Source organism: Xiphophorus maculatus, chromosome 21 (genome assembly GCF_002775205.1).
Source record: "Xiphophorus maculatus strain JP 163 A chromosome 21, X_maculatus-5.0-male, whole genome shotgun sequence".
Lineage (NCBI taxonomy): Eukaryota > Metazoa > Chordata > Actinopteri > Cyprinodontiformes > Poeciliidae > Xiphophorus > Xiphophorus maculatus.
Genome location: NC_036463.1, coordinates 8,144,555 through 8,169,090, shown reverse-complemented (window position 1 = coordinate 8,169,090; position 24,536 = coordinate 8,144,555). Strand labels below are relative to the sequence as shown.

The following is a 24,536-nucleotide window of genomic DNA, read 5'->3' as shown; positions in this document are numbered from 1 at the left end:
TAAAACATGAAATAAAAACCATTGCACAGACCAAACCTTTGGCTGTAACTATAAATAATTCCCTTTTTATATTAAAAAAATGAAATGTTTATATGTTTTCAGAATAATAATTGTATACCCACTATGCATGATAAGAGATGAAAGAAAACTCAGAAAAACTGAGATACATCCACATGCTGCATCAGATCCCACTATGTTAAACTGTGTATGGATGAATGAAGAACAGTTATTAGACGATTATGATTAGTTTGACCTACTTTATTACTTTGTCATGGAAAGAAACACAAACTCTATAGAACAAAAAGTTATGACATCAATAATTGTAAATAATGCATATTGGAGAGTAGCAGGAGGAAACTGCAGGGTCAGGAAAAATGGCCAGTATGTTCCCCAGCAGCTTAGTTTAAGCTATTCTATCTGAAAAAGAAATAAAGCTTTCAGCCCAATCTGGAGAAACCTAAGAAGTGAATGATATGACTCCCTCTCTGCTTTTAAAAACTCTAGGACCACCAAACCCGCAGTCTGGGAGAAACAAAAAGTGAGTCCATAAATCTCCTGCGCAAGGTGGAGCTCGGTGATTCAGACCGCTAAATGTAAAAAGAAGAATTCAAAATTCCACTCAGAAGGAGAGAAGTTAGAAGTGGAGAAATATGAACTCTCCTTTAGATTTTTATAAAAACTGTCACTGCAGCGTTTTTGGTCTTCTGAAGGCTTTTCACAATGCTATCAGTCTCAACTGCAGAACAAAATACAGAAGTAAACAAAGAACAGCCAGCAGATTGGATCCAGTGATTAGAAACATTAACTTTTACTGCCCTAGTTTCTTTCTTTCTGTTCAGTTCGTTCTTCTCATGTGTCATCATCTTTTCACTAGCGTTGCTGCAGTGTGAGCCGGGAGAGCTTGTGTGTGAGAGTTGGCCTGGTTGCGTCCCGCTTCACATGCGCTGCGACCGATCCTCCGACTGTCAGCCGTTCCACTCAGATGAGTCCAGCTGCCATGGTAACGTGCTTTCTTTTAGCTGTTAATTGCCTCTACGATGTCCTGCCATGTCACAGGTTGCATCGACTGTGAAACTATAATGACCTCACTTCTGCCTGTACACACTCAAGGTGGAGATGACTGCATTAGACATGCATTTCTTGGCAATCGTTTCTGAAGTCTGCAATTATATAAGTGGTTTTAATTTTTTTTTTTTTCATTAACTTCTTTTCGGGCTTTGATGTCAGTCTTTACACATTTTCTTAAAACATTTCATCATCTTAGTTGAGGCAGATCACACACCTATGTTCTGTTTGTGCCCATACACTCATGGGGCATCCATCACTTTCAATTTAAATGCTGCTAAAACTTCATTCATGCCTGCTTACTTCAAACCTGCAGCTTTGCAAAGACTTTAATGTGTAGCATGCACTCAATGTCACAGTTTATTTGAGAATTCACCAAAACTTGTAATGTTAGCAATCTAAATGTATTAATCTAGACTTGTCTAATCTAATCTAATCTAATCTAAAGTCTAGCTACAGTAGCTCTTTGATCACATATCAAAGAGATATTACATGTGGACATTTTCGACTGAAAACTAACCACTTTCAACCGTCTGAGACAAATATACCAAGAAGAAACAGTATCTTAAAGCATGCAGTACTTGTCAAATGTCCAGGGTCATCCCTTATTCCTTTATATTTCTTATTTTAAGTTGCTAGAGTTGAATTTAGTCTTTTAAAATGGACCTACATTATGCTTCTACAGACTTATGAAGAGTTTTTATTTAGCTTTGTGTTTGCAGTGCTGTACCTGAGTTATTTCAGAGTGCTGGTTAAGCCTCATAACACTGGCAAATAAATCAGTCACCAATAAAAACAAAATTTAAGTGATAAACCAGTTTTTGTCAGCACATGTTCCTGAACAACAGACTGTTATAACATCTGAACGCAAAAATATTTATGCTACTTGGACCTTTTTTTATCAGCTGCAATTTGTCACATTACAACCATTCATTTCCATGTACAGTATATGTATATATGTATATATACATACATATATATATATGAGAATAACTAGTAAAGTTACTCAGGACAGATATCAACAACCCCAACAAGATATTTTGCTTGTTTATACTTGCAAATGTAAATTTGTTTGTTTTGCAGAGTGCCCTCCAACGTACTGCCAGGATCGCGGTTCATGCCATCTTGAGGAAAACGGACCTCTGTGCTTGTAAGATGTATTGTATTCTAATGCACAAAAACATTTAAAAGTCTACAGACATACAATGTTTTTGTTCTTTCCCCTGTCTCCACAACCCTTTATCCTTTTTGTTTCAAAAATGAAAATCCTATCAACCTTTTCTTAAAAAAAAAAGACATGCTCTGTGAAGCATGTGGGAGTAGGCTTATCCCTCTAGATTAAACATAGAGCTTCTCCATAAAGTTTCCTGGGAATCACTTCTACTAGTAATACAAACCACAAAAAAAGCTGTGCATTAGAATAATATCCTTCCATTTCAGCTTTTACCTTCCAAAAAGCACCTTTGCTTGAATGATGCGCCATTCTCTTTGTTGGAGTTTCCTTTTTTTCATTATAATTAAGCTCATGAATGGAGTTTCTCTGCATCAGCAGCTCAGAATGTCAGTGCTGAGCGATTTCAATATAAAGGTAGGAATGCTGTTATGGGGCTCTCTGCAGAATCTGCTAACAACATTATGCATAAGCGAATTCTCTCTGAGATGTTCACATTTCTCATTTTTTATGTCATTTCTGCAAAAACAAAAGATGAGTTCTGTAGCAGGTCCTGAAAAATGCACAGAAATGGACCTGAACCAGCAAACTTGACAGCGTTTCTTGAAAGATTATTTCTTGCTTTTACTTATAGAAATCAATGGACAAAATTTAAAAAATAATTTTTGTCAGAAATTTTCTGCTTTTCTGTTTAATAGGAGAAATTTTGTTTGTATGTTCTTCATTTATTTTCTGTATAGTTCACACATTTTCATCTTTGTTTTTTCGCTACATTGGACCCATATTGGCATACTTATGGGTTCTCCTGGTAAAGATATGTAAAAAGTATTTAATTTTAGCATCATAATCAAACAGTGAGAAAATATAATTTACTCTTAAGAACAGATTTATTTTGAGTCTGAACTATTTCTGTTTTGATCTGATTTGTTTTAGATTATTACCCTGAATCACCCAGCAACAACAAATTTTTATTCAAATTGCAGGTTTATGTCATAGAAAAAATACTATTTCCAAGCACTGTTCAGGTGAAATCACTCCATCAGGTTTATTCATGTATTGTGCACAATACAGAGAGCTTGTAGGAAAATCAGTAATGAAGCAGGTCTGGATGAGACCCTGATTGAGTGATTTCACCTGAACAGTGCTTGGAAAAAGTATTTTTTCCACGACACTTACAAATTAATAATAAAAAAACCCTTTTATGTACTACAAAAGATATGTTTCTTTTATATGAATTGCCAGGGTATAGGTAACCCTGACAATTCCCACACATAATTATTTCCTAATGTGGGGCCATTATTCCATAATTTTTTTTCTCCAGTTTAAAGTGTTAAATTAATCTATGGCAATAAAAAAGGCCTTTATGATAAGGTGTTTTATACCTCAAAGATAGAGGAGCTTACATTTTAAACTGAATTAACTGTGGATTGTCTTGTTCAGACCACCCTGAATTTTGGTCTGCAGCCATTTTGCTTTCCAACCAACTCCCCACTACGTGTTAAGAAAAAGAACTTCTCAAGTGTTGATCACCAAAGCTTCTTTCTTATTAAAGGTTTCTGTTTCATCTTTTTTTTCTGTCCCACATTTCCCACTGCCTTCCATCAATTTGTAAGAGGAAGTTACTGCCGTCATTCATTGCTCAGTGTGGTGTGGAGCCCATGGAGCTGTTCCCGCGTGCAAGACGGCAGTGCAGTAGATCCCAAGCCCAGCACTGGGAGGACACCTCAGGCTCACTGTTGGCATCAGGTTCCTCCAGGGAACCGGGCCAGGAACAGCCCACTGTCACACAATCTGGATGCTGACTCCCTCTGAATGATAATGCCACTGTCTGTCTTCACTGGAAGCTGTGTGTTTCCCATTACAGAGTCAAATATCAAGATGATACTGAACAGATGCTGACTTGGAGTTAAGTCTCTGTTTGGGAGAGGAAGAGCTCACTCGGTTTCTCAGACATGCACATTGCCAGGCCAGCCAAATATTTCCAGAGTTTCCGAGCTGGATGTCCAACAGATATTTCTCACACCACTTTTAGAAATGGAAATGGCTCGACAGACAATATGCAGTCAGATGCTTCATGTACTGTACTGTATTAGAATATTACATAAACAAGCAATCCTATTGCAATCTTTTCTATCTTTCTTAGCCCTTATTCCCATGTTTCTGAGGCACAGGGTGAACCTTTTCTAACCATTAAAAATGAGATTTTTTTAATACCTTGATCTGGACCTTTAACATTTGGGGTTTTATTTGGATATCGCTTGTTTGTAGTTGTATTACCACACGAACAGATTACAGCAAACTGCTGTAAAATTTACAGATGCCAATTCAGTTTTACAGCAAAGTTCTGGTGGTCACTGGTGCCAGTATTTTTCCAAAAGTAGTGGATGAAATTTTCACCATGCTTTAAGACAAAATCTATGCGAAATTCAACAAATTTATCTGAACAATAATAGAAGGATTTGTGTAAAACAAACAAATTGGAAAAAAAGTTTTGTACTTTTGTGTTTTTAATTTCAAAGGAAACATTTTTCTCTTTAACTGGTACAAAATATTTTGTATTTATGTACCTTTACTTTATTGGAACATTCTCGTTTTTTGTTTTTTTTTGCATGCCAAAATAAAGCATGTGAATCCAGCATCCCTTTAAACACACGTATGGTCACCCCTTTGTGTTTGACTGCAGGTGTGAGCCGGGATGGTCGGGCAATCGCTGCCATGTGAAGGAGAAACCATTCCTAACCACCTCATCACCAACTGTTGAAGCCACACAGCTCGGTAATAAAGAAGCACAACTCTCAAAACCTCCTGCATTAAACCGTCTCATCTACATTTACATCCTTGCAGTTAATAACTCCACAATTAACGACAGGATTGAACGTGTGCCTCTTGTCTAGATTCTGTCTACGCTGGCATCGGTATAGGCTCGGTGCTGCTCTTAGCTGGATTCGCCGTGTGCTTTCTTGCCCTGTGCAAGAAAAAATGTGGCTTTATGTGAGTCCTAGTTTTTATGTTTCTATGTATAACATCTCAGTTCTGTTAAATAAAGTCATGAGCACGTTTTACTGGATCCACAGAAAAGCTGACCCAATGAAATACGGCGTGATGGATAATCCAAGCTTTGAGTGGAGAGCAGAGGTCAGTGCACAGAAATGTCCAATCAATCAGCGGTGAAGTCATTTTGGGTTTCTTAGCTGCACAAAATTCATTTTTCCACCATTTGGTCCCGCACTTATTCAATAAGAGGAGCCAACATGAGAGGAGGTCAGAAGGTGATCCCCAAGCCTTTTTGCCTGATTAGGTTTTTGATTTAGGATTATTGATTTAGCCTCTTATGAGTGCCTCTGTAGTGTTTAGGGCTGCTCAATACACACTCTGTAACACATGTAGGACCATAAACAACCAGTGTGATCAGCTGCCAAACCAAAAGATACAAAGCCTTTTGGGTAGCAGTGTTTGCTCGAACAAAAAAGGTTTTATTCTCACACAGATGTTATTACTATTGTTCTCCGACTGCACGCCTTGTTCCCTGCAGTTTAAATCTCAATAGTCATTCCTGCTATCATGAGAAGCACCACACACACAGGAGACGATACAATCTCAGCTGCTCCGTCGCTGTAATGGCTGATGTGTGACTTTGGGGATTCATATGAGCGGATCAGGAGAAGAAAATGAGTGTATTATGTGTTCAAACACGTAGAAAGTAATTTTTATCTGGTTACCAAGTCAAATAAGAACAGTAGAAGGGATTTGGAGCGCCTCAACTGTAATTAAATTTAATATGGTTATTATAGAATAAACTGTGCTGCGTCTTTTTCCTGATGTGTCTCATAAAACCTTTTACGTAAAACAAACATCCATAAAAGAATTAATAACTCTCCAGTGTAGAGAGGGTTGCTCTGTCTATCCATCCATCTTTCAGTTTTTTTGTAGCATTTTAAAATAAATTTGGAGAAATGTGTCAAAAATACACATATACATGAAAATATATATAAAAATGTGTTGCTTAATAACAAATGTACAGCTCATTGTTCAGCAATTTGATTCAGCACAGACACAAATACATTATAAAGCAGTTCTGTTTTGTACATTAATACTGACATCGTCCCTCTGCTGCCATCCTACTACTGAGGATGCAGCTATTATTAGAGAGTGTGAGTCTGAACTCATATCTCTGCCACTTCAGCACTTGTTTTGCAGAGCACTGGAAGATAGTAGATGATGAAATGTTTCATTGAGGTTAGGGATGTAATTATAAACGCCCGGCTGCATAACAGGTCAGTCCGGTCACTTCCCTTGTCCAAGTGCTCTCGCACATTAGGGCTCATCTAATCTTTTTTGTTGTTCACAGAATCTATCAGAGGACAAAAGTCCAGACAGCGGTCCATCCATTAACCCCAAAACAAGTGATGGTCTTGGGCTTCCTATCAGCGTCTACCCCTGGAGAAGAGAGGTAGAGGTGAGATGTCTCCGCCTCGGCTTTTGACCTCTGATTGTGTGTAGACATGTCTGTAATGTGATCCTCGTCTCTTCTTGTGCATTTATCTGCAGCAGGGTTCAAACTGGAAAGATGCCAAGCTGTCCTTTTCCAACCCAATGTACAATTACCCCTGTGACACTAATGGTGCTGGCAACAGAAGCGCAGAAGAATAAAATCGATAAAACTTGATGGATGGGTTTTTGGCATGTTTCCATGATGTTAAAACACATCGGTAATCTGAATAATAGCGAGAAAAAACGTATGCATGTTGTATAGATATGAACGTTTGGGAAAATTGTGAAGATAATCTTTGAAATGTTAGCTCTTTATGTCATTGTAAATGTATTTTTTGATCAAGTATTACATAAAAACAACCCAAAAATAAAATAATGTCACCAGACTAAAAAATATAATGGAACTTTTGTAAGAAGTTTAAGTCATTCCTACAGAAGTCTCAGGTTAAAGCATTATTTGGCTGCCCTCTTGATCTAAAATAAATGTTATGTTTAGTGTTTATATAGCTATAAACAACATTTTAAGTAAATGCCCTATTTACAGTATCACGGATCCTCCAACGTCTGTACAGACTTCATTTTTTTCTTGTGATGACAACAATGAGAAAATATTTTGAACTGAAGCAAAAAAAATACATAACTGTGAAGAGTAAGGGAAGGATACCGTCTGTCCGTCCGTCTGTCCGTCCATCTATCCATCTATCCATCCCGTTTTATGAAAATGTTGGCAATGGTTTGTTTCAACTACAGATGCAAGTCTTTTGATGTATGCTTTCACCATCTGTGCACATCAAGCGACTAAAGCTGTAACAACTAGAATACTTATAAAACTATCTATTTTTTTCCCATCTACTTTTGCACTATTTTGTGTCGGTGAGTCACATAAAATCCCCCAAAAATACTTTGAGGTGGATTTTATTGAATTTTCAGAGTCAGATTATACTTCAGCAATGAAGAATAGGTTTTATTTTAAGAGTTTTTACACAAGCGCATTTATGGCCATTAAAATGCATCAAGAACTTATTTCTGCCTCAGGAAATAAGAAGATGCCACCACCATAGATTTCAGGTTGTCTTTTAGTTCCACAATAAGCAAAGCTGATAGGATCGGTCATTTTTGTCACATTCTCCATCACAGCAGAGTCTCTGTTGAGTGTGTAAGTGCAGTACATATTTGATGTCCACCAGTTTGATAAAAATGAACAATGTCAGGCCACTGAAATGAAAAATGCAATCCAGTGAAAGAAATTTGCTGCCAAGCTCAGCCACTGAAAAGCAACAGCTCAGCCTTTTTGCTGTCTCTCCATCGGCTTTTCCTTCCACCTCACAACAATCAAACATGCACACACAAATATCAGAGCCTTCCATTTGTCATGCACAGCAGCTGGCCGAAAACCTGCAGCTATTGGTGCATCTGACCTGGGAAAACTCTCTGGTAGCTTCGTTATTCGTGCAGCTCAAAGAGGAGCCACTGCGTGCCACGAGCTTTTGTTTCTGAAGCAACATCAGTCAGCTTTTTCCCTCTGCAGCTATTGTGACAGTACTGCTCACCACCAGGCTCAGTCCAACTAAAGGTCACCGTGGTTTTTGTGTACATCGCTGTTCAGAGACGTCTGTAATGAAAGTGCTCCAATAAAGTTTATCTGCGAGAGCCTTCAGGGACTTCTATTTGAAAATAAGAGTTGACTTTTGTATTTGTTGACAAGCTTCCACTTAGTGGTGTCTTGGTTGAGTACAGTAAAGGTTCCCACTGGACTGAGGAGCAGCCCAGAATTTTTAAAAAATCTTTTTTAGAGTGAGTGTATGACAAAATGACTGCTTCACCTCTGTTTTCAGTGAGCATGACACTCTTTGCTGACCATCTACTGAGTTTCCAGCTCATTGATTTGGCAAAAGACAGAAGAAGGAGACCAGTGAGCTGTTTCTGATTAAATGTGCAGTGATTTTGGAGGCTGTTTAAGGGTTCTAAAAGACTCAGTTTAGTTTGGTGCCTTTGTGTGGCTAAATATTTATTCTGTTGCGTTGCAAATGTTGGTGTAGATTTCTATTCTATTCATTTCTATTCAATAGATACATTGGCCATTATGACTTAAACTGTTAGTAATTGAGTGGCATTTTTGCAGATCGTGTAAACAATGTATGGAGCTTGCTTACCGTGACCTCTTACAACTGAAAATTATCAGTACCTGACTGTTGATATTAGCTAAATATGTTTCTATTTCATTTATAAAGGATTGCTTTTCAGAGGTGTTTTTGTACTGGTGAATGACTGCTACAGATACACCACCTTTCCAAAGTATAGGGTCACCTCAGTAAACTCCAGCTGCGATAGGATGCCACCTGTGCAATGACTCAGGTTGTAAACTCTCTTTCCTCCTACTTATTCCACAGTCAGCTGTCAGAGGAAGGAGTCTGGGAACATTTTATGCAGTGGGTCACATAAAGTCAGAGGGGGTTCAGAGGAAGCTGGGGGGCATCTTTCAGTGGAGTCAACAGCTGTAGACGCCCAGACTTCCTGTGGCTGTCAGGTTAGCTCAAGAACGGAGCAAAGACAGCTTTATGAATATCCAAGGTTGGGTGTGGCTCCTTAGTTTCAGTAAAGGAAAGGATACAAAGCCATTTTGGACAATTTCATGCTTCCAATATTGAGGGAACAGTTTCTTGATGATCTGTTCCTGTTTCAACATGACTACACCAGTGAAAATCCAAAGTATTTGAAGGCATGGGTCAACCAGAAGAAAAAACCTTTGGGATTGATTCGAGAGGACTCTTTGGGCCAGCATCCTGTTGAACATCAATGTACAACATCCTTTCATAGCCCTTGTGTGAGGAATGGGATGTTATTACAGCTCATGTGTAAAGGCAAGTATCTCAGTGACTTTGGCAAATATTGTTTGCTTGTCTGGCTCAGGGGTTTACAACCTGTAGCTCTTTGGCTTGAGATTATAAACAGCTGAGGAGTGTTTTAATATAAAACTTAAAAGTCTTGATTAGTTTTTCTGCATAGATTTCCCACAATAGAATTAAACTAGTGACTTGCTTAAAATGATTTTTTTTTATTCCCCAAATTCTTTTTCTACTACGTTACAATGTATCTAACTTTTAAAATTTGTTCTCCGTGAAAATAAAATACAAGAAAATACATTTATTCTGTTTTTGTACGATTAATTGTTTGTCTTCATTCCAAAACCTAAAAATAGAAATAAAACTGTGGCTCTCTCACACGTCTATGTGTGAGACAGCTTTCCGAATGAGCCTTAAGAGTGAGATTCTTTAAAAAAAAACATTTATCTGAGGGAATGTAGAAAGGATTTGCAAAATGTAAAGCAAAAAGCTGCTCCAAAGGGTTTGGGTTTATAAATTCAAAATAAAATCATTCTATTGATTTCTGATGGTATATTTCTTAAGGATCCAATGATTTTTCCTTCTCCTATGGTGTGACTCAGTAAACATCAGATCAAAAAGGAATTAGAGGTGACTTGACATCATCTTCAAGCAGCATGGAATATATTTGGAACTTTCCATCTATCTGTAAATCTTTAGATTTGGCAGAATATCTCATTTTCTTTGATACATTTTTTCATGTGGAGTCTCTTAATACTCATTCAGTTGACTAATGAAACCAGTAACCCAGCAGCTGGTATTATATGACACTGAGGAAAAGTGCAAACATCACCATAAAGAGCTTGTTTGTTAGGCTGCGCAGAAGCCTTCATGACGTTCTGTTACACAGAGTCCAGTTCTACTAAGTAAACCTGTGCAGCACAGTTTCCACTGTGAGAGAAACAAAATGTTTTCAGCTCCTGTTAATATCACTTGAAGGCAAAAAGGGCAATAATGTGAAATGCTCTAATGGAAAGATGAAGACAGAGTGTAACTTGTTTCCCCTGAAGTTTTTCTTTTTTTTCCTTTTTGTGGTTTCTGACTGCCACATGGCCTCTTTGTTCTCTGTTTATTAACTGGTCGACCGTTAAAATCACTTCAGTGACAAAACTCAGCTAGCTGGATTCAACTCAGTGGAAAACGTTTCACCTGCCAGCGCCATCCGACCCAATGAACTTGACTTTTCAGTAATGATGTCCAGAATGTCTTGAGGCTTTTTAATTCCCCTCTCCAGGGAAGCCAGAGTGCTGTTAGATCTGCAGCCTAGCTAAAGTTCACTCTATCTGTGAGTGATTGTGCTTAATGCTGGAGCTGGAAGGGTGTAAGGAGAACTTCCAGAGATGCAGAATGCTTCAACAACCTCAGCTCTTTCTGTAAGAGCTCTGCAACAATTTCACAGGGGCTTGAGCCTCTGGGGATCAAAAAGGTAAATGATCCATTCAGTTTTGGCCCTTGCTTCCATGCTTCCTGTGCACCCTGTCAAGATTTTTCTGTTTCCCATGTTTCCTGTCATGAGTCATGCTGCTCCTCTTGTCCCTGCTGATTAGCTCATTTCTTTTGCTTCTCCTGCTCACTGTTTATTGCTAATGGCTCTTACCTGTGCTGCGGTCTATACAAAGTCCTGCTATGCAGATTATCTGTCTTCCTCTTTGACGAAGCCTTTGCATGATCCATGTGTGAATTCCTGATCTGCACCTGGCCTGTTTTCTGTCTCCTGACTACTGCCAGTTCCCTAGCTGTTCTGTGAGTTACTCTGCTTTTTGCTGTGCACTTGTAAAAAGATGTTGATTGCTGCCTTGCGCATTCTGGATCTCTTCTTCCTAACTGGACTATTTACCCATCCACTAATCCTACAATATCTAATAAAAAGGTCGTTATCTTTCCAATAATCAACCCAGATCAGAGAAGTGATCTGAAATTTCTGCTTTCCATTGTTTTTTTTGTTGTTTTTTTCTCTTTTGGTTTCCATCTTGTAGAGTTCCCTTCTCTGCAGGGAACTCTACAGGTTCCCTGTAGAGACCATAATTATCCTCTATGGTCCTGCAGATAAAACACGTGGTAAATGGACACTTTGTTCTTTCTCACTATCCAAACCCAAAGAATTCAAGCCTCTGCTGTGGAAACCTTTTCGCTCATTGATCACTCTTGTGCAAGTCTGACGTGAAAGTTGTTTCCTAGAGAAGCACCACATCTCATGTGACGGGACAGCACCAAATGATCATGAGCGGTTAATAATTCCCCTTTTTAATGTCTGGCATTGCACAATTTGTGATGACATTAACAAGATTTTATGAGATCAAATATTTTGTCTTCTTGCTTATATGTACAAAGTGGTGAAAAAAGTAGCACATGCTTCTTCTCTTGCTTTGTTGTCGCACTTAAATGACCCAGAACATCCAACTAACCAGCATGACATACAATTAAAATGTGGCAATTGAATAACATATGAGAAACAAAGTTACCTACATCTAGCAGCAAGGAAAAGATTAAAAAAATTTTTTAAGGAAATAAAAGAAACTGAATTCAATTTTAAGGCATTTCAAATATGGTGGAACAGTAAACCATCAGACTACCACCTCTGTGTTTAGCTGTTAGGATTCTTGTACTAATATATTTTATCCGTTTTATCCCAGATGTAATAGATATTTCAGTAGTTTTCACTTTTGTCTTGACAATCTACAGCATATTTTCCAAAAGCATAGAGTATCAAGAATATATTTTATTTCTGTGTATCAAGATTGCATTAAACCTCACCTTAGAGAGGAAAACCCTTTTGTGGAGGTAAAAATGGGAGATATTTTTACATTTGATAAACTTGTGTATCAAATGTACATACGTTTATCAACACGGTTTATGTCACCGTTTCCCCCAATTGTGTTTCACCCAGGAAACTGAAATTTCAAGCAGGTCTTTTAATGAGGAGTTTGCAAAATCTTTTGCACCTGAAGAGGGCGCTCTAACTAACCTGTCATTGTGCAAAAGGTGAAAAATGACAAGACCTTTCATTGTAAAAAGAAACACCAAAATTAGAACACGAACCATGAAAATATGTATTCCTTCTTTATTGGCACGCACTCATAGTAAAACTCTTTAAACAGGTGTAGCCTATTAAAGAAGAATCTGTCTCCGACCATTCTAAATTTGTTTGGGAAAATTAAACGTCCTGGGGGGGAAAAAAGCAGACGCTTGTCTAATTTTTGCGGGTTCGAAGGTGGATGAAAGCCATTGGTTCTGGGGAGCTGATGACGGTGAGAGCGCTCCGTGTTCTCCAGGAGCGCCTTCTTCAGCTTCTTTCTGCACCCAGCAGCTGGGACCACAGCACCATGTGGAGCTGAGCTGTATCTTTCCCTCTCTTTTTTACGCTTCAAACTCTCTTTTTTCCAGATATCATCAGCTCTGGTTCATTTCAGAGCGCGTCCCAGAAGCGCGCAGAGCGGCGCACATTTGGAGACGAGGAAAAAAACCAACCAAACAAAAAAACAATCAGTGGTCAGTGCAGCGCAGGCAGGTCTTTGCTCTTTTAAAAAGCAGCAGGGACGGCTGGCTGCTGGAGAGTTGGCGCTGTCGGTGCAGGAGCGAAGACGGACTGCGCTGGTTGGGGGAAAGCAAGAATTAAAAACAGTGGAATAAAGAGGGAGAACTTGGATATGGCTGCTGTGAAGACGTTCAACCTTCTCGCTGGAGTTGTTTCATTGTTGCTCTGTGTGTGGAATATCCGAGCGGACATCGGAGACGGTAAGAACCCTCAGCCTTTACTCGGACCTGCGTGTTAGGACCAGAGCTTGTCCGTAACGAAAATACAACAAAGCTGGTGGAGAGTGGATGTGTTGCAGCAGAGACCCTCTTGTTTGTCAGACTATAACAACATGTGTGCAGGAAAAATTTCCTCAGGGTGTTGCTTTATATTTAGGACTCATTAGATTATTAAACTTAAAAAAAAGCTTTCATGACCCAACTTTCAGCACTTTAAAAAAAAAAAATCATGCAAATTTTATAACCACTGAGAATATAATTTAATTTACTCATGCACAACATTTAGTCGGATTGGATGAGATAGACTGTATGTTTTGTTTAGGGGTATGGGCGGTTGCCCTGGACGGCATTAGAAATGGGATGGCTCAGATTTTCTATTGTATTTATGGATGTGTGGGGCATGCAGTGAATTTTTTCTCACCCCAAAATTTTCATTTCCTGCATTTTGATTTATCAAAGGGTCTGCATAAGGTGGTCCTTCAGTAGCAGTTATTTAATAAGTGCTACTGAATCCTATACTGCCATTACTGACAGCTCTTTGATACATTTCTTACCTCTTTGTCTTCCAACACATTGTTGCTGTATCTGCAGCTAACTTACAAAGTTGGCAGACGTTGCTGCCATAGAATCTTCCTCAAAATCGTACCTTGTTTGTGAATATTTGGTTGTACCAAATTTCCCAGTAAGATGTGGTTAAAAGCAGTGACAAGTTAGCTAGTGTTTTACCCTTTCTGTGGGGCTACATAAATGTTGTCCCAATATCGAATCAGCAGATTAAACAAAACACATAATGCTTGTTTTCTAGATGTTTTATCCTGCATCTACAGGTACTAAAGTGATTTAATCATTAAACAGGTTTGACAGTTTTCTGGTCTGGGTGTGGCTGCTTAAACTGAACCACAAGATGCTATGAATCACTGTTAACTCATGATTTAATAAGAGATGCAATTACTTTTTCAACTGAATTCCAGGTAGGAATTCAGTTACCTTTTAACAAAGGTAACTGAATTCCTACCTGGAATTCCTACCTTTTAACAAAGGTAACTGAATAAATTACGTCACCTTTCCTTTGTTTTTTTTTTTTTTACATATAATCTCAAATATCACCACACCAGTAATCTGTAAGGAGCGAATGTCTAAAGTGCTGTAGAAAAAGCGTCGCCTGTTTGCAACTTTTCACACATCAGGGGGGAAAAAACTGCACAGTTCCTTTTCCTCCACAGTGGAGCTACAAGTCCACTGTGAAGAATGGAGGCCGACGACACCAACAGTTCCCCTGAAACCTCAGATTTTAACGATGTGATAAGTTTTGCGATTCAGCTCACACTCACGAGCTCTTGTTTTTTACTCCCGATAGCGGTCAGGGAAATTCTCTTCCGCTGACAGTGACTGCAGATTAAACTCACATGTGTGTGATGGCATGCCTCAGGGATGTGTAGGAATGTTTTGCAGACCCTCATACACATGCATTTTTGCAGACAGTTGCAGATTATAGATAGGTTTGGGAAACTATAAGTGGAGGAAATCTCAGCTGCATCAACATGTACAAAAATAAAACCCTCTCCTGGGCAAGCTGGACGAATTTGTATGTAGGACAGTATTTTTAGACGAGGTGCTCCCCTGCTTGTTGGATGACCTTAACGCCTGTGCAGCTGGAACCAGGAGCCCCCTGTCCTTGCTTAGATTGGTGCTCATTAATAGAGCACAAAATGACGTTTCCAAAATCAGCCGCTCCACAGGGAGGATTTAATGCACCATTCACTCCCAGAAAGCGTTCAGTCCCTTGGAAAAGTATCACAGTAGCTCCAGCAGTGCCTAAGATGTGAGGAGTGGCTGAAGAATTCATTTCCCCTCCTTGCATTTATTAGTCAGATGAACTAGAGAACATCTGGGTAAAATTACACAACATCCTGTGAGCTTAGTGAATCTTTTTTTTCTTTCAGGTTCCATGCCACACTCAGAGGTGGCACTCTCAGAAAATTGGGGCTGACTTTTTGGGTCAATTTGTGCTCTGTTGCTTTCCCGTGAATGGTGGGGGGGGGAATAGAGATGTACCACTATAGTCTGGAGTGTGTCTGTCCATGCGATGAGAGTGGAGAAAGCTTAGGAGAGAGAGGCTTGGCTCATTTAACTACGTGGTTTGATGTTAAAAGCTCTGTGTTTGGAGGCTGCTAATGTGCGAAGACTGCGGCTGCATGTGGAATTTCCTTTCCTCGTACGCTGGCGGAGGTTGAAAGAGGTTGTAGGCTGTTCTCAGACTGCAGCAGCGTGGACGTCTCCAGCTCAGACGCCCTGTTCTTCATCCATCATGCTGCCAGGAGCTCCCGCTGCAGTCATGCACACGCTCAGGCGCATGGATGGTGTGTGCTATAGCCAAATGTAGCTCTATAATGAGGACTCTAATGAATTGCTTGACATTAGCTCACCGGCTCCTGTTGTGTGGACTGCTATGATGTTTTCACAAAAAAATATATATAATGTAATTGTTGCTGATTAAAACAGAAAAACAAAAAATGCAAAAGCTGCGTGTATTCACATCTATTGGCTTACAAGTTTTATGGCAACAATTCAAGCCTGGAGTCTTCTTGGTTATGTCTCTACAAGCTTGGCACACCTATTCTGTTTTCTCCTATTCTTCTCTTCAGATTTTCTCACGCTCAGTCAAGTTTGATGGGTGGACAGCCGTTTTTGGACATTTTAGAGATTTAAATTTGAACTAAATGCAGGCTCTGACTGGGCCCCTTAAGGATATTCAGAGATTGTTCCTGAAGCCTCTCCCTCTCTAAAAGATATGTCTTTACTGGACAAATAGGACTGATTTAAAGGCAGTAATAAAGAATTGTTTTCAATTTACATGAATTAATCATATAGTCAGAATTCGACCCTATTTAATGCTGTAAAATTCAATTCAGTAATAATAAAATACAGTCAAAATTTGTTGATCATAAGATTCTAACTGGCTTAACGCATCTTAACTGAAAAAGCCTTGGGGGTTGCGTTAAATCAGTGACGTCCTTGCAAATAACCATCAAATGCAGAACAGATAGCAGGGTTATGATTCATTCAACAGAGTTTTAATCAACCAGAAATGCAAGCTTTTAGAACTGGAGTTGTTTTAAAATTACACAAACCTGACTTTCTGTGTTTTTTACAAACGGTATGACCCGTGTTTCACCTGCGCTGCCTTCAAAGAGCTGGATGTTGCTGTCAGTGTGCTGCCGCCTCTCACTGAGGCTGATGCTGTCCCGTCTCACACAGGCTGTATCTACCTCAACACACAGCTCACTGGCTCTTCTAATGAACAGCTGAAGCTTTATATGAAAAAGTAGCTTACACAACCACCATGAAAGCTTCCTCTTAAAACCTTCCAAACGTATTCACACCCTTGGACTTTTTCACATTTTGTCATGTTACAACCGCAAACTTAATGTGGTTTATTGGGATTTTATGCAACTGGCCAGGGGACTGTAACCTGCAACACCACAGCCGTTCTGTTCAGATTCTTAATCATTCCACATGGCATAGATCACAAACATTTAATGAAGAACAAACCATAGCAGCTTTCATGACAACTATGATAAAAAAATGTATGTAAAGGAATCCCATCAGCCAATTCAAAAATAGCTGCAAGTCTTTACCAGCTTTGGACATCTAAAGACTCATTTCTTTTCCCCTCATTCTGTATTGTAAAATAGCCCAAGCTCAGTCACATTGGATGGAAAATGTCTGAACATCAATATTCAGGCCTTGGTGCTTATTCTCACCTGGATTTATATCTGGACTTTGACCAGGCTATTCAAATGCTCGGGTGTACTTTGATCTAAACCATTCCCCTGGAGCTCTGACTGCATATTTAGAGTTCTTATGCTGCTGGAATGTGAATCTACATTGAGCTTTTACAACCTCTATTATAAAGCAGAATCCCCACAACATGATGCTTCTGCCATCACGTGTCACATTTCGTTTTCCCACCAAACGTAGAGGAACAAGTTCTGTATGAAGGTCAAAACGTTTAACTTAATGTAATCTTCGTTCCTGATCTGTTCCGTAAAATACATAGAAGGATGAAATGTGAAAACTTCAGGCAGTTTGAAGAGTTTAAGGGATGTCAGCTTCATCTCAACCACCGATTTTGAGCTGGTTGTCAGCCCCCTTGGAATTTCCCCACCTTATTCCTCTCCCTGTGTCTGCTATTTTTCTGACATTGCACATTTTGGAGCAGCAGACTGAGTTAGCTTTCGTATTGACTCTCTATATGACCTGCTGAATGGAGCTGCCATGAATGAATGAAGGGGGTTGGGGTGTCTTTAAGAGGGTGAGAGACAAGGAGGGGCAGCAACAGCGGCAAGGCTTATTGTGCCGCCCTGTGTGCGGCGGCAGCGGGCCGTGCCGTATCATCCTCCCCCCGAGCCTCTCTCAGCAGCATGAAACAGCAGCACCAGGTTCCTGCATTCGTCACGCTATGGCCCTTGTCGCTCATCTTCCCGCCCCTCTCGGTTCGCGAAAAAGCTCAGCCCGACTGCTTTAGAGAGCTGAAGCACCACATCGGGTTCAATAGGCTGAGAGACAAAGAGCCAAGAGGCCACTAGTTAATGATGCCCGACGTATTTAAGCCCTTCTTTAGGGTTTTTCTCATAGGGGTTTCTTCAGTCTAAAAGCTGATGCAAAGCTCTGCCTGGGTTACAACTTCTTAGAGGCGCTGGTCATCACTCTGGCATCTTTTCCTTTTGTGAGATTTGTTTGGCAAAACCAAAACCCATGAGTTATGTTCAGCATCAGTGGAGAACCTTTGAAAAGTGATGGGAAAGAGGCCGGTGATGGTTAAAGTAGCACGGATGCTGAAGTTAGTGGCCCAGTAAATAGCTGACAGGCATTTTTCCACTCATAATAAACATCCTGCTTTGACTCAGATGATTGTAAAGCTGTCAGGAAGCCACAGTCAGGCTGTTATCTGCTCTTCTTGGTGAAGCTGCCATATGAAGAATATTAGATTATCAGCCAAGAAGTGGAAATGTTTTTTCTAGAGGAGGAAATGGATTTAAACTTGTGGAGGGGTAAAGTTTAATGGAATAACGATGCAAGAGATAAGGCGGGTAACAAATATTTTTCCTTCTTGTATGACTTTCTCAGTGGAGAATTCAATTACAATGTAGTAGCAATAGAATACTAAGTGCCTTGCAAAATAATAAGACCCTTTAAACTTATTTACCTGTTGACTCATTAAAATCACAAATTTCAGTGTATGTTTTGAAGATTTTATGAGATAAGCTCTACTTCCTATAAGTCTGTCTGTGTGTCTTAGTGGAAGGAATATTATCCATCCATCCATCCATCCATCCATCCATCCATCCATCCATCCATCCATCCATCCATCCATCCATTTTCTGTACACCCTGGTCACTTAGAGGGGTTTGGAGGGGCGCTGGTGCCTTTCTCCAGCTAATGTTCTGGGCGAGAGGCGGGGTACACGCTGGACAGGTCACCAGTCTGTCGCAGAGAATATTATACATGTCTTTTCAAATTATTTTCGAGTTGGATTCTCATCCAAGCATTCATCCATCATCTTCCGCATATCTCAGAGCAACATCTCCAGGAGGGAACCCCATAAATTGTTGTATTGTGAAAAATTTGAACAGGTTCTAGGTAAAGTCCCACTTTTGCAAGACACTGGATACATTAGTTATTCATTGATTAACAATATCATTATGCTGTCTTTGCAGATGGACGATTTTCTTCTTGAAAGCTGCAGTGTGAACCATTTTCACTCTGTTTTTACTTTCTGTCATCTTGTTAGTATTTGGAAAAGGAAATTAGGGTTGTTTTACAGTCCACAGGACAGAGAAACAAGAGGCCATATTAGTCAGTTGAGTTATAGGCCAGGTATTTGCTGCTCAGTTAATAAATAATCTACATTTTGGGGTCAAGCTGTAATGAACAGTGTTGTTCACTAGTTTTCTAATAATCTAGAAGCAGTAGCATGCAAATGGAAACACCTCCTGCCTGTGTAATTGTGGAGCTTTATAATTACAGGCCAATTAATCAGTGTGTGTCTGATTTGTTTGTCACTTGTGGGCTGAGTGGTTCCCTGGCTCAGCTGTTTTGGTTTAATCACACTGAACTTCAATGCTAAGGCCGGCAAAAGGGGTTGTTGTATGTAGTTGTACAAATTTGGATTTGTTGCAGAGATGCACTGATTAAGCTTGTGGCCAATTTACAATTCAGATGTTTGCCATTTCAAACGTCTAAAGAAAGATAAAAAACAAACTTTGTTTTTGACAAATTTATTCTCATAGTTGCAAATATTTATTTTTCCCACATTTAACATATTTCTTCGGTAAAAGTCTCTACAAGATTGGATTTTTTGGGGTGTTCTTCTTATGAAGTTAGTCTAGTTTAACTAAATGCCATTCTTAGTGGTTCCTCTTTTGAGCTCTTTCTGAGTCAGCAGGCAAAAACCTTTGGACCTTTGAGTTAAGGTTTAACATTTCTTATGGATTTAGTTGATTTTATGCTCATGTAACATCTCCTATATGATAAAATTGACTATACTGGTCTGTAATATCTGTTTGGACCTGACACACATTAGCTTGTAGATGATATTTAAAAACAAAGTCTGTTTTTTTTCATGCTGCTTCCTGTTGGGCTGCTGTTATGGATCCCTGTTCACTAAGAAATCTTGGAAAACCAATGACATGAAGCAATGATGGAGATATTAATGCCTTATAAATAGCAGGACTGTATGCAAATGTTCTGTTATATGACTGAGGTCTTAAGTATATAGCTATCCTTAGTAAAAACAGTTTTAAAACCTTTAAAATGGGAAACTGTCTTTTAATTTCCTTTTAATTGTGCAACAACCATGGTTGCTCTGCAGATCAGCTATACTGTTCCCACCCTCGATGCTTTTCTTTTTGCCCCTGCACCAAAGTGCAGTGAAACTCCCAAATATCCGATGCGCACGGTTAAGTTTAAAGCCTAAGATCCTGAAGTGTAAACATGCATTATTATCAAGAGGGCAGTTGAGCGCAGTGTTACAGGCTGTCTGGGCATGTTGAAGAAAGATAAGGTGTTTCTGTGGCAGAGGAGCCATCCAGCCCACCCTGCAGGAGGCTTCGTGTCCTGGGAGCAGCAGCAGTGAATTGCCTTTGTCCTGCCGAAAGCAAGTCGCTCTGGGTTGACGGCATACTTTCACATGCGTCACACTGTTCTCACACTTGGTCTCTGTGTTTGCCTGTTTGTGATGAGTAGATTTCACTCTTCCTTTCTGACATTGACAAGAGCCAGGGCAGGAGTTGAAGGAAGTCTGGATTATAATTTGGTGCGAAAACATCACATTTATAATCTTCCAAGTCAGATTTCTCAGACCAATGAAAATATTTTTGACTCTCACGCAGGCTGAGTGAGAGAAAAACTTCAATTAACCCAATAATGGTTCTGATTAGCCTAAATTGATACTTATATTATGAAATACACACAGTATTCAGGATCTTCACTGGCTGTCTTATCATATAACGTTACATTTATCTTGTGCAATTCAACTTAAAGTCAATGGTTGTATAAGTTTTCCCACCCTTAACCTTAGACCTTGTGGAAGTACATTTTGATTTCATTTCAGCATTCAGTCTTCCTTGACAGAAGTCCATCAGCATCCTACATTTTGACTTGACAGTTTTTACCATTTCTGCTTACAAAAATGATAAGCATTTACCATTTTTGTAAGCAATGAAAATAAATAAAGGGATTTATTAAGGGATTTATGAAAATAAATCCCTTAATAAATCCGTAGCCTTCTAGCAGACCTCTTCACCAGCAGACACTTTTTGCTGATCAGCGTTTTTGTTATGTTTATTCATGCTATTTTGATGATCTGTCACTGATGATGAGTTCTAAGTCATTGCAGTCTCCTTGTTCTTATCATAATCTTTAGTTCTCTTCTCAGATTTCCTATTGAGTTCAAGTCAGGACTATGGACTAGTGCAAATTGTTAATAGTGCAGCCAGTAAGAAGAAAGATCTTAGTCTTTAAACCTAAATATGCCTGGGGTTCTCCAATTGTTTGTGTTATGATGTTTCTCATTGTTTCTCATTTCTCAATAATTTAAAAAAATCTATCCATACACAGTGGTGTCCATTATTACTTCTGTAAACAGTGCGCTGCTGAGTAATGTCAACGTTCTTCTTCTATGCACGCTGGTTGCTTTGGGGTCGTAAACTTTTCACACGGATTTCTGATTGTGATAGCATCATTCAGTAGTATGAGCAGCCATCTACAATAAATTGGATTTCAGCAAAAAAATTGAGATTGAACATCAAGACCTGATGTAACCTAACCTATGTGTGCTCATGTACTGCTTTGACTCTCTTCTGTTCAGTCACTGTGATTGTGAAAAGTGGAATACTTTCATTTGAACTTTTACCTAATATAATAATGTAATAATATATGAACGCCTGTTGGAAACTCTTGAGTTTTCTGAATAAGCTATCAGTGTTCAATGTTTGAGAGAGGTGGCTGTTGGCTAATATGTAATGGTGACAGATTTATTGTTATTTGCTGATAGATGTTCTTGCATTTGATGGGAAAAAAAGGCTTTTTTTCCTGTCTTGGCAATCATGTTTAACCCTTTTTAAAACTGATTTATTAGCCTGCTAATCATGTTATATACATGTTCAGTCCAAAGGCCATCAATTGCAGCTTTATTTGCAACTGGTTGCTCGGCCTCTGAAAGAAAGCTCCCCTTTCAGTGATTAGCTTGTTAATGTTGTTCACAGTTTTCAGACAATGTTAGTTGAGCTGTGCCAGGCTCCTCTAGGCAGACATTGATGTGTTTTTCACTGCTGTAGGTCCAACATTGCTGCCTTTGTTGCTCTGCCCGGAAAGTGTCCCGGCGTCTTCTGTCCACAGCTCTCTCATTTCCTCCCAAACTCATCCTGACAAAAAAACATGCATGCCCCAAACCGACCACTTTCAGAGACCCAAACTCTGCGATCTGCAACTGATTGGGGCCAGAGCAGATTTTTGGCGAAAAGAAAGGCATAGAGCCACTGGGGTTTTTCTCCGTATGGATCAAAGTTGTTTTCTTTTTGCCACCTTGTACCCACAGACAGAGAAAATCTTTAGGATGTGACAACTACTGTCATGTGCTTTTCTGGTAAACACAGTCCTCTTTGTACTTGGAGGCTTGCTTTGGTATAAAGAATGGAAATGTAACAATTTTTGAAACACAAAACGGAAAGGAAAAACCTCCTGGCGGAGATTTATTGGCTTTGCTGTAACATCCTGCGCAACTGGGCATGATTTGTTACTGTGTTGGCTGGACAAAGAATAATCATCATTGTTCTTTTTGTTGCTAATTTCCTGCTCAAATTAGTCACAAGGATTTTATGGAGATTTAACAGTTCTACCACATCTGCAAAGCTGGTCATCACATCACCCTTCAGGAATCAGGGCTGCCAGGAATGGGAGGATAAAGAGCTTTTCTGGAAAAAAAAAAAACAGCCGAGGTTTCTGGAAGGGGGCTTAGAGGCGATGTTTAGAGCAACACACTTTTGGATGAGCTTGTCCCAGCTGTTCTCCCAACTTTGCTCTGCATTCATGGTGAAACTGTAAACAGGAGGCCACTTGGCTGGCCGAGCGCAGTGGGGTCGGTTGCACTGCATTTCTGTATTTTCATCATTCTTGCACCATGTATTTATGGCAGGTGGAAAACAACCCCAAACTATGAGTTTTGCACACTGTCTGTTCAAGACACTCATTGAAGTCAAACTCCCTGGGCTTCAGGCTTCCTGCGTGCCGATCTTTACGGACATCTTTGAAACCAAATTCTTTCTAATTAGATGGTCGATATATTTACATTTCAGGTCAATTAGGTAAAATTGTAAAGAAAATTAGTTTGTACAGTCTTGTAAATTTTAAATTTGTCAAAGTATTCATACTGCTGGATCTAACGTTCTCATATGTTTAGCTCCATCCATGCTCCCAACTCTATCCAGCTTTTCTGTCCCTGCTGAAGAAAGGCAGGCCCACAGTATAATGCTTCCACCACTGTGTTTATCTGTCGGAATGATATTTTAGTATTTCATCAACCACATATTGCATTTAGAGCTCAATATTTTTTTCACCGTGGTTTTCTTGTTGACACTCTTCAATGAGTGCTTGAGTGACCAAATTCTTCCACCTAAGCTGTAGATCTGTGCTGCTCCTTCAGAGTTACCTATTGACTCTTTCTCTGATTACTAGCCCTCCTTCTGCAACAAATTGCTTTCCATGGATTTTATTAGCGGTCTCAGAGAAAAGAGGGCTCAATACAGCGGCATGCCACTATTTTATTTATGTGAAATATATTTTTCCCTCAACTGTTCTACTTTATTGCATAATATAAAAACAATAATACACATATTCTTGGTAAAAACTAGTTTTATAAACCAAAAATTCAACTGAGAAACGAAAAACAGGTAAAAGTCTTCCACTGATTCTTTTACGTTTCTGTTGCTTTGCCCGTGTTTTCTTGCAGAGAGTCATTCCCTGAGCTCAGCACAGAGAAGGGAACAAAAGCTCGCTTTGAGCCTCTGCGGTGATAAATTGCAAGGTGTACAAACCGCCTTTGTGTGCCTGCAGTGTAAAAGGAAAACACCAGGTAGCAGATCTCCTTTTCTGCCCAGGTAACAAGAAACTGGGGTCTTAATTGTGTTGTCTGACACAGTCCTAAGAAATCTCGCATCGTCATATCAACAGAAGCATGGGGTGGGGTGTATGCATGCATTTTAGGATTCAGAAGACAACAACAGATCTTTTTAAAAAATCAACAGCAAAAAAAATTAAAAAATCTTTTTAAAAAAATCACTGGTTGAGTGTCAAACTAAGTCTATGAACGTTTTGTTCTGAATGCTTTAGTAGATAACCGTTTTTATTGTGGGTATTGAGGGGGGGGGGGTGAATATGTTTTGCATTTTTCTTTCCAACCCTCTTCTCTCACACAGAAATGACAGTTTGGGTGCAGCATGAGAAAGTGGGAGGGCAGCGCTCAATAGTTTCCTTCCCTTTTCTCTCGTTTCTGAGCATGTCATGTTTGCTCAATGAGTGTCACTGAAAATGAATGCTTTTGTGATCTGGGCCAATTCTGCTGAAGTACTTTGTCATCTCTCCGGGACTCCCTGAGCTTGAGCAGAAAGTGAAAA

General features: G+C 39.5%; 2 protein-coding genes across 3 annotated transcripts in view; both read left to right on the top strand.

Moving 5' to 3' along the window:
- malrd1 (MAM and LDL receptor class A domain containing 1) overlaps nt 1-7,575 on the top strand; it is a 44,312-nt gene extending 36,737 nt beyond the window's left edge. The window contains exons 27-33 of one of the 2 annotated variants that reach the window (XM_023326575.1): nt 875-1,000; nt 2,149-2,215; nt 4,920-5,011; nt 5,131-5,227; nt 5,311-5,371; nt 6,585-6,692; nt 6,788-7,575. In XM_023326575.1, coding sequence (XP_023182343.1) covers nt 875-1,000; nt 2,149-2,215; nt 4,920-5,011; nt 5,131-5,227; nt 5,311-5,371; nt 6,585-6,692; nt 6,788-6,886 — 650 coding nt within the window. In that variant the 3' untranslated portion in view covers nt 6,887-7,575. Of the gene's footprint in view, nt 1-874; nt 1,001-2,148; nt 2,216-4,919; nt 5,012-5,130; nt 5,228-5,310; nt 5,372-6,584; nt 6,693-6,784 lie in introns of both variants that reach the window. The other variant, XM_014468606.2, reaches the window with a different exon arrangement.
- Nucleotides 7,576-12,731: 5,156 nt separating this feature from the next.
- plxdc2 (plexin domain containing 2) overlaps nt 12,732-24,536 on the top strand; it is an 83,255-nt gene continuing 71,450 nt past the window's right edge. Inside the window, exon 1 of the mRNA XM_005798573.3 lies at nt 12,732-13,344. Coding sequence (XP_005798630.2) covers nt 13,257-13,344 — 88 coding nt within the window. The 5' untranslated portion in view covers nt 12,732-13,256. The remainder of the gene's footprint in view (nt 13,345-24,536) is intronic.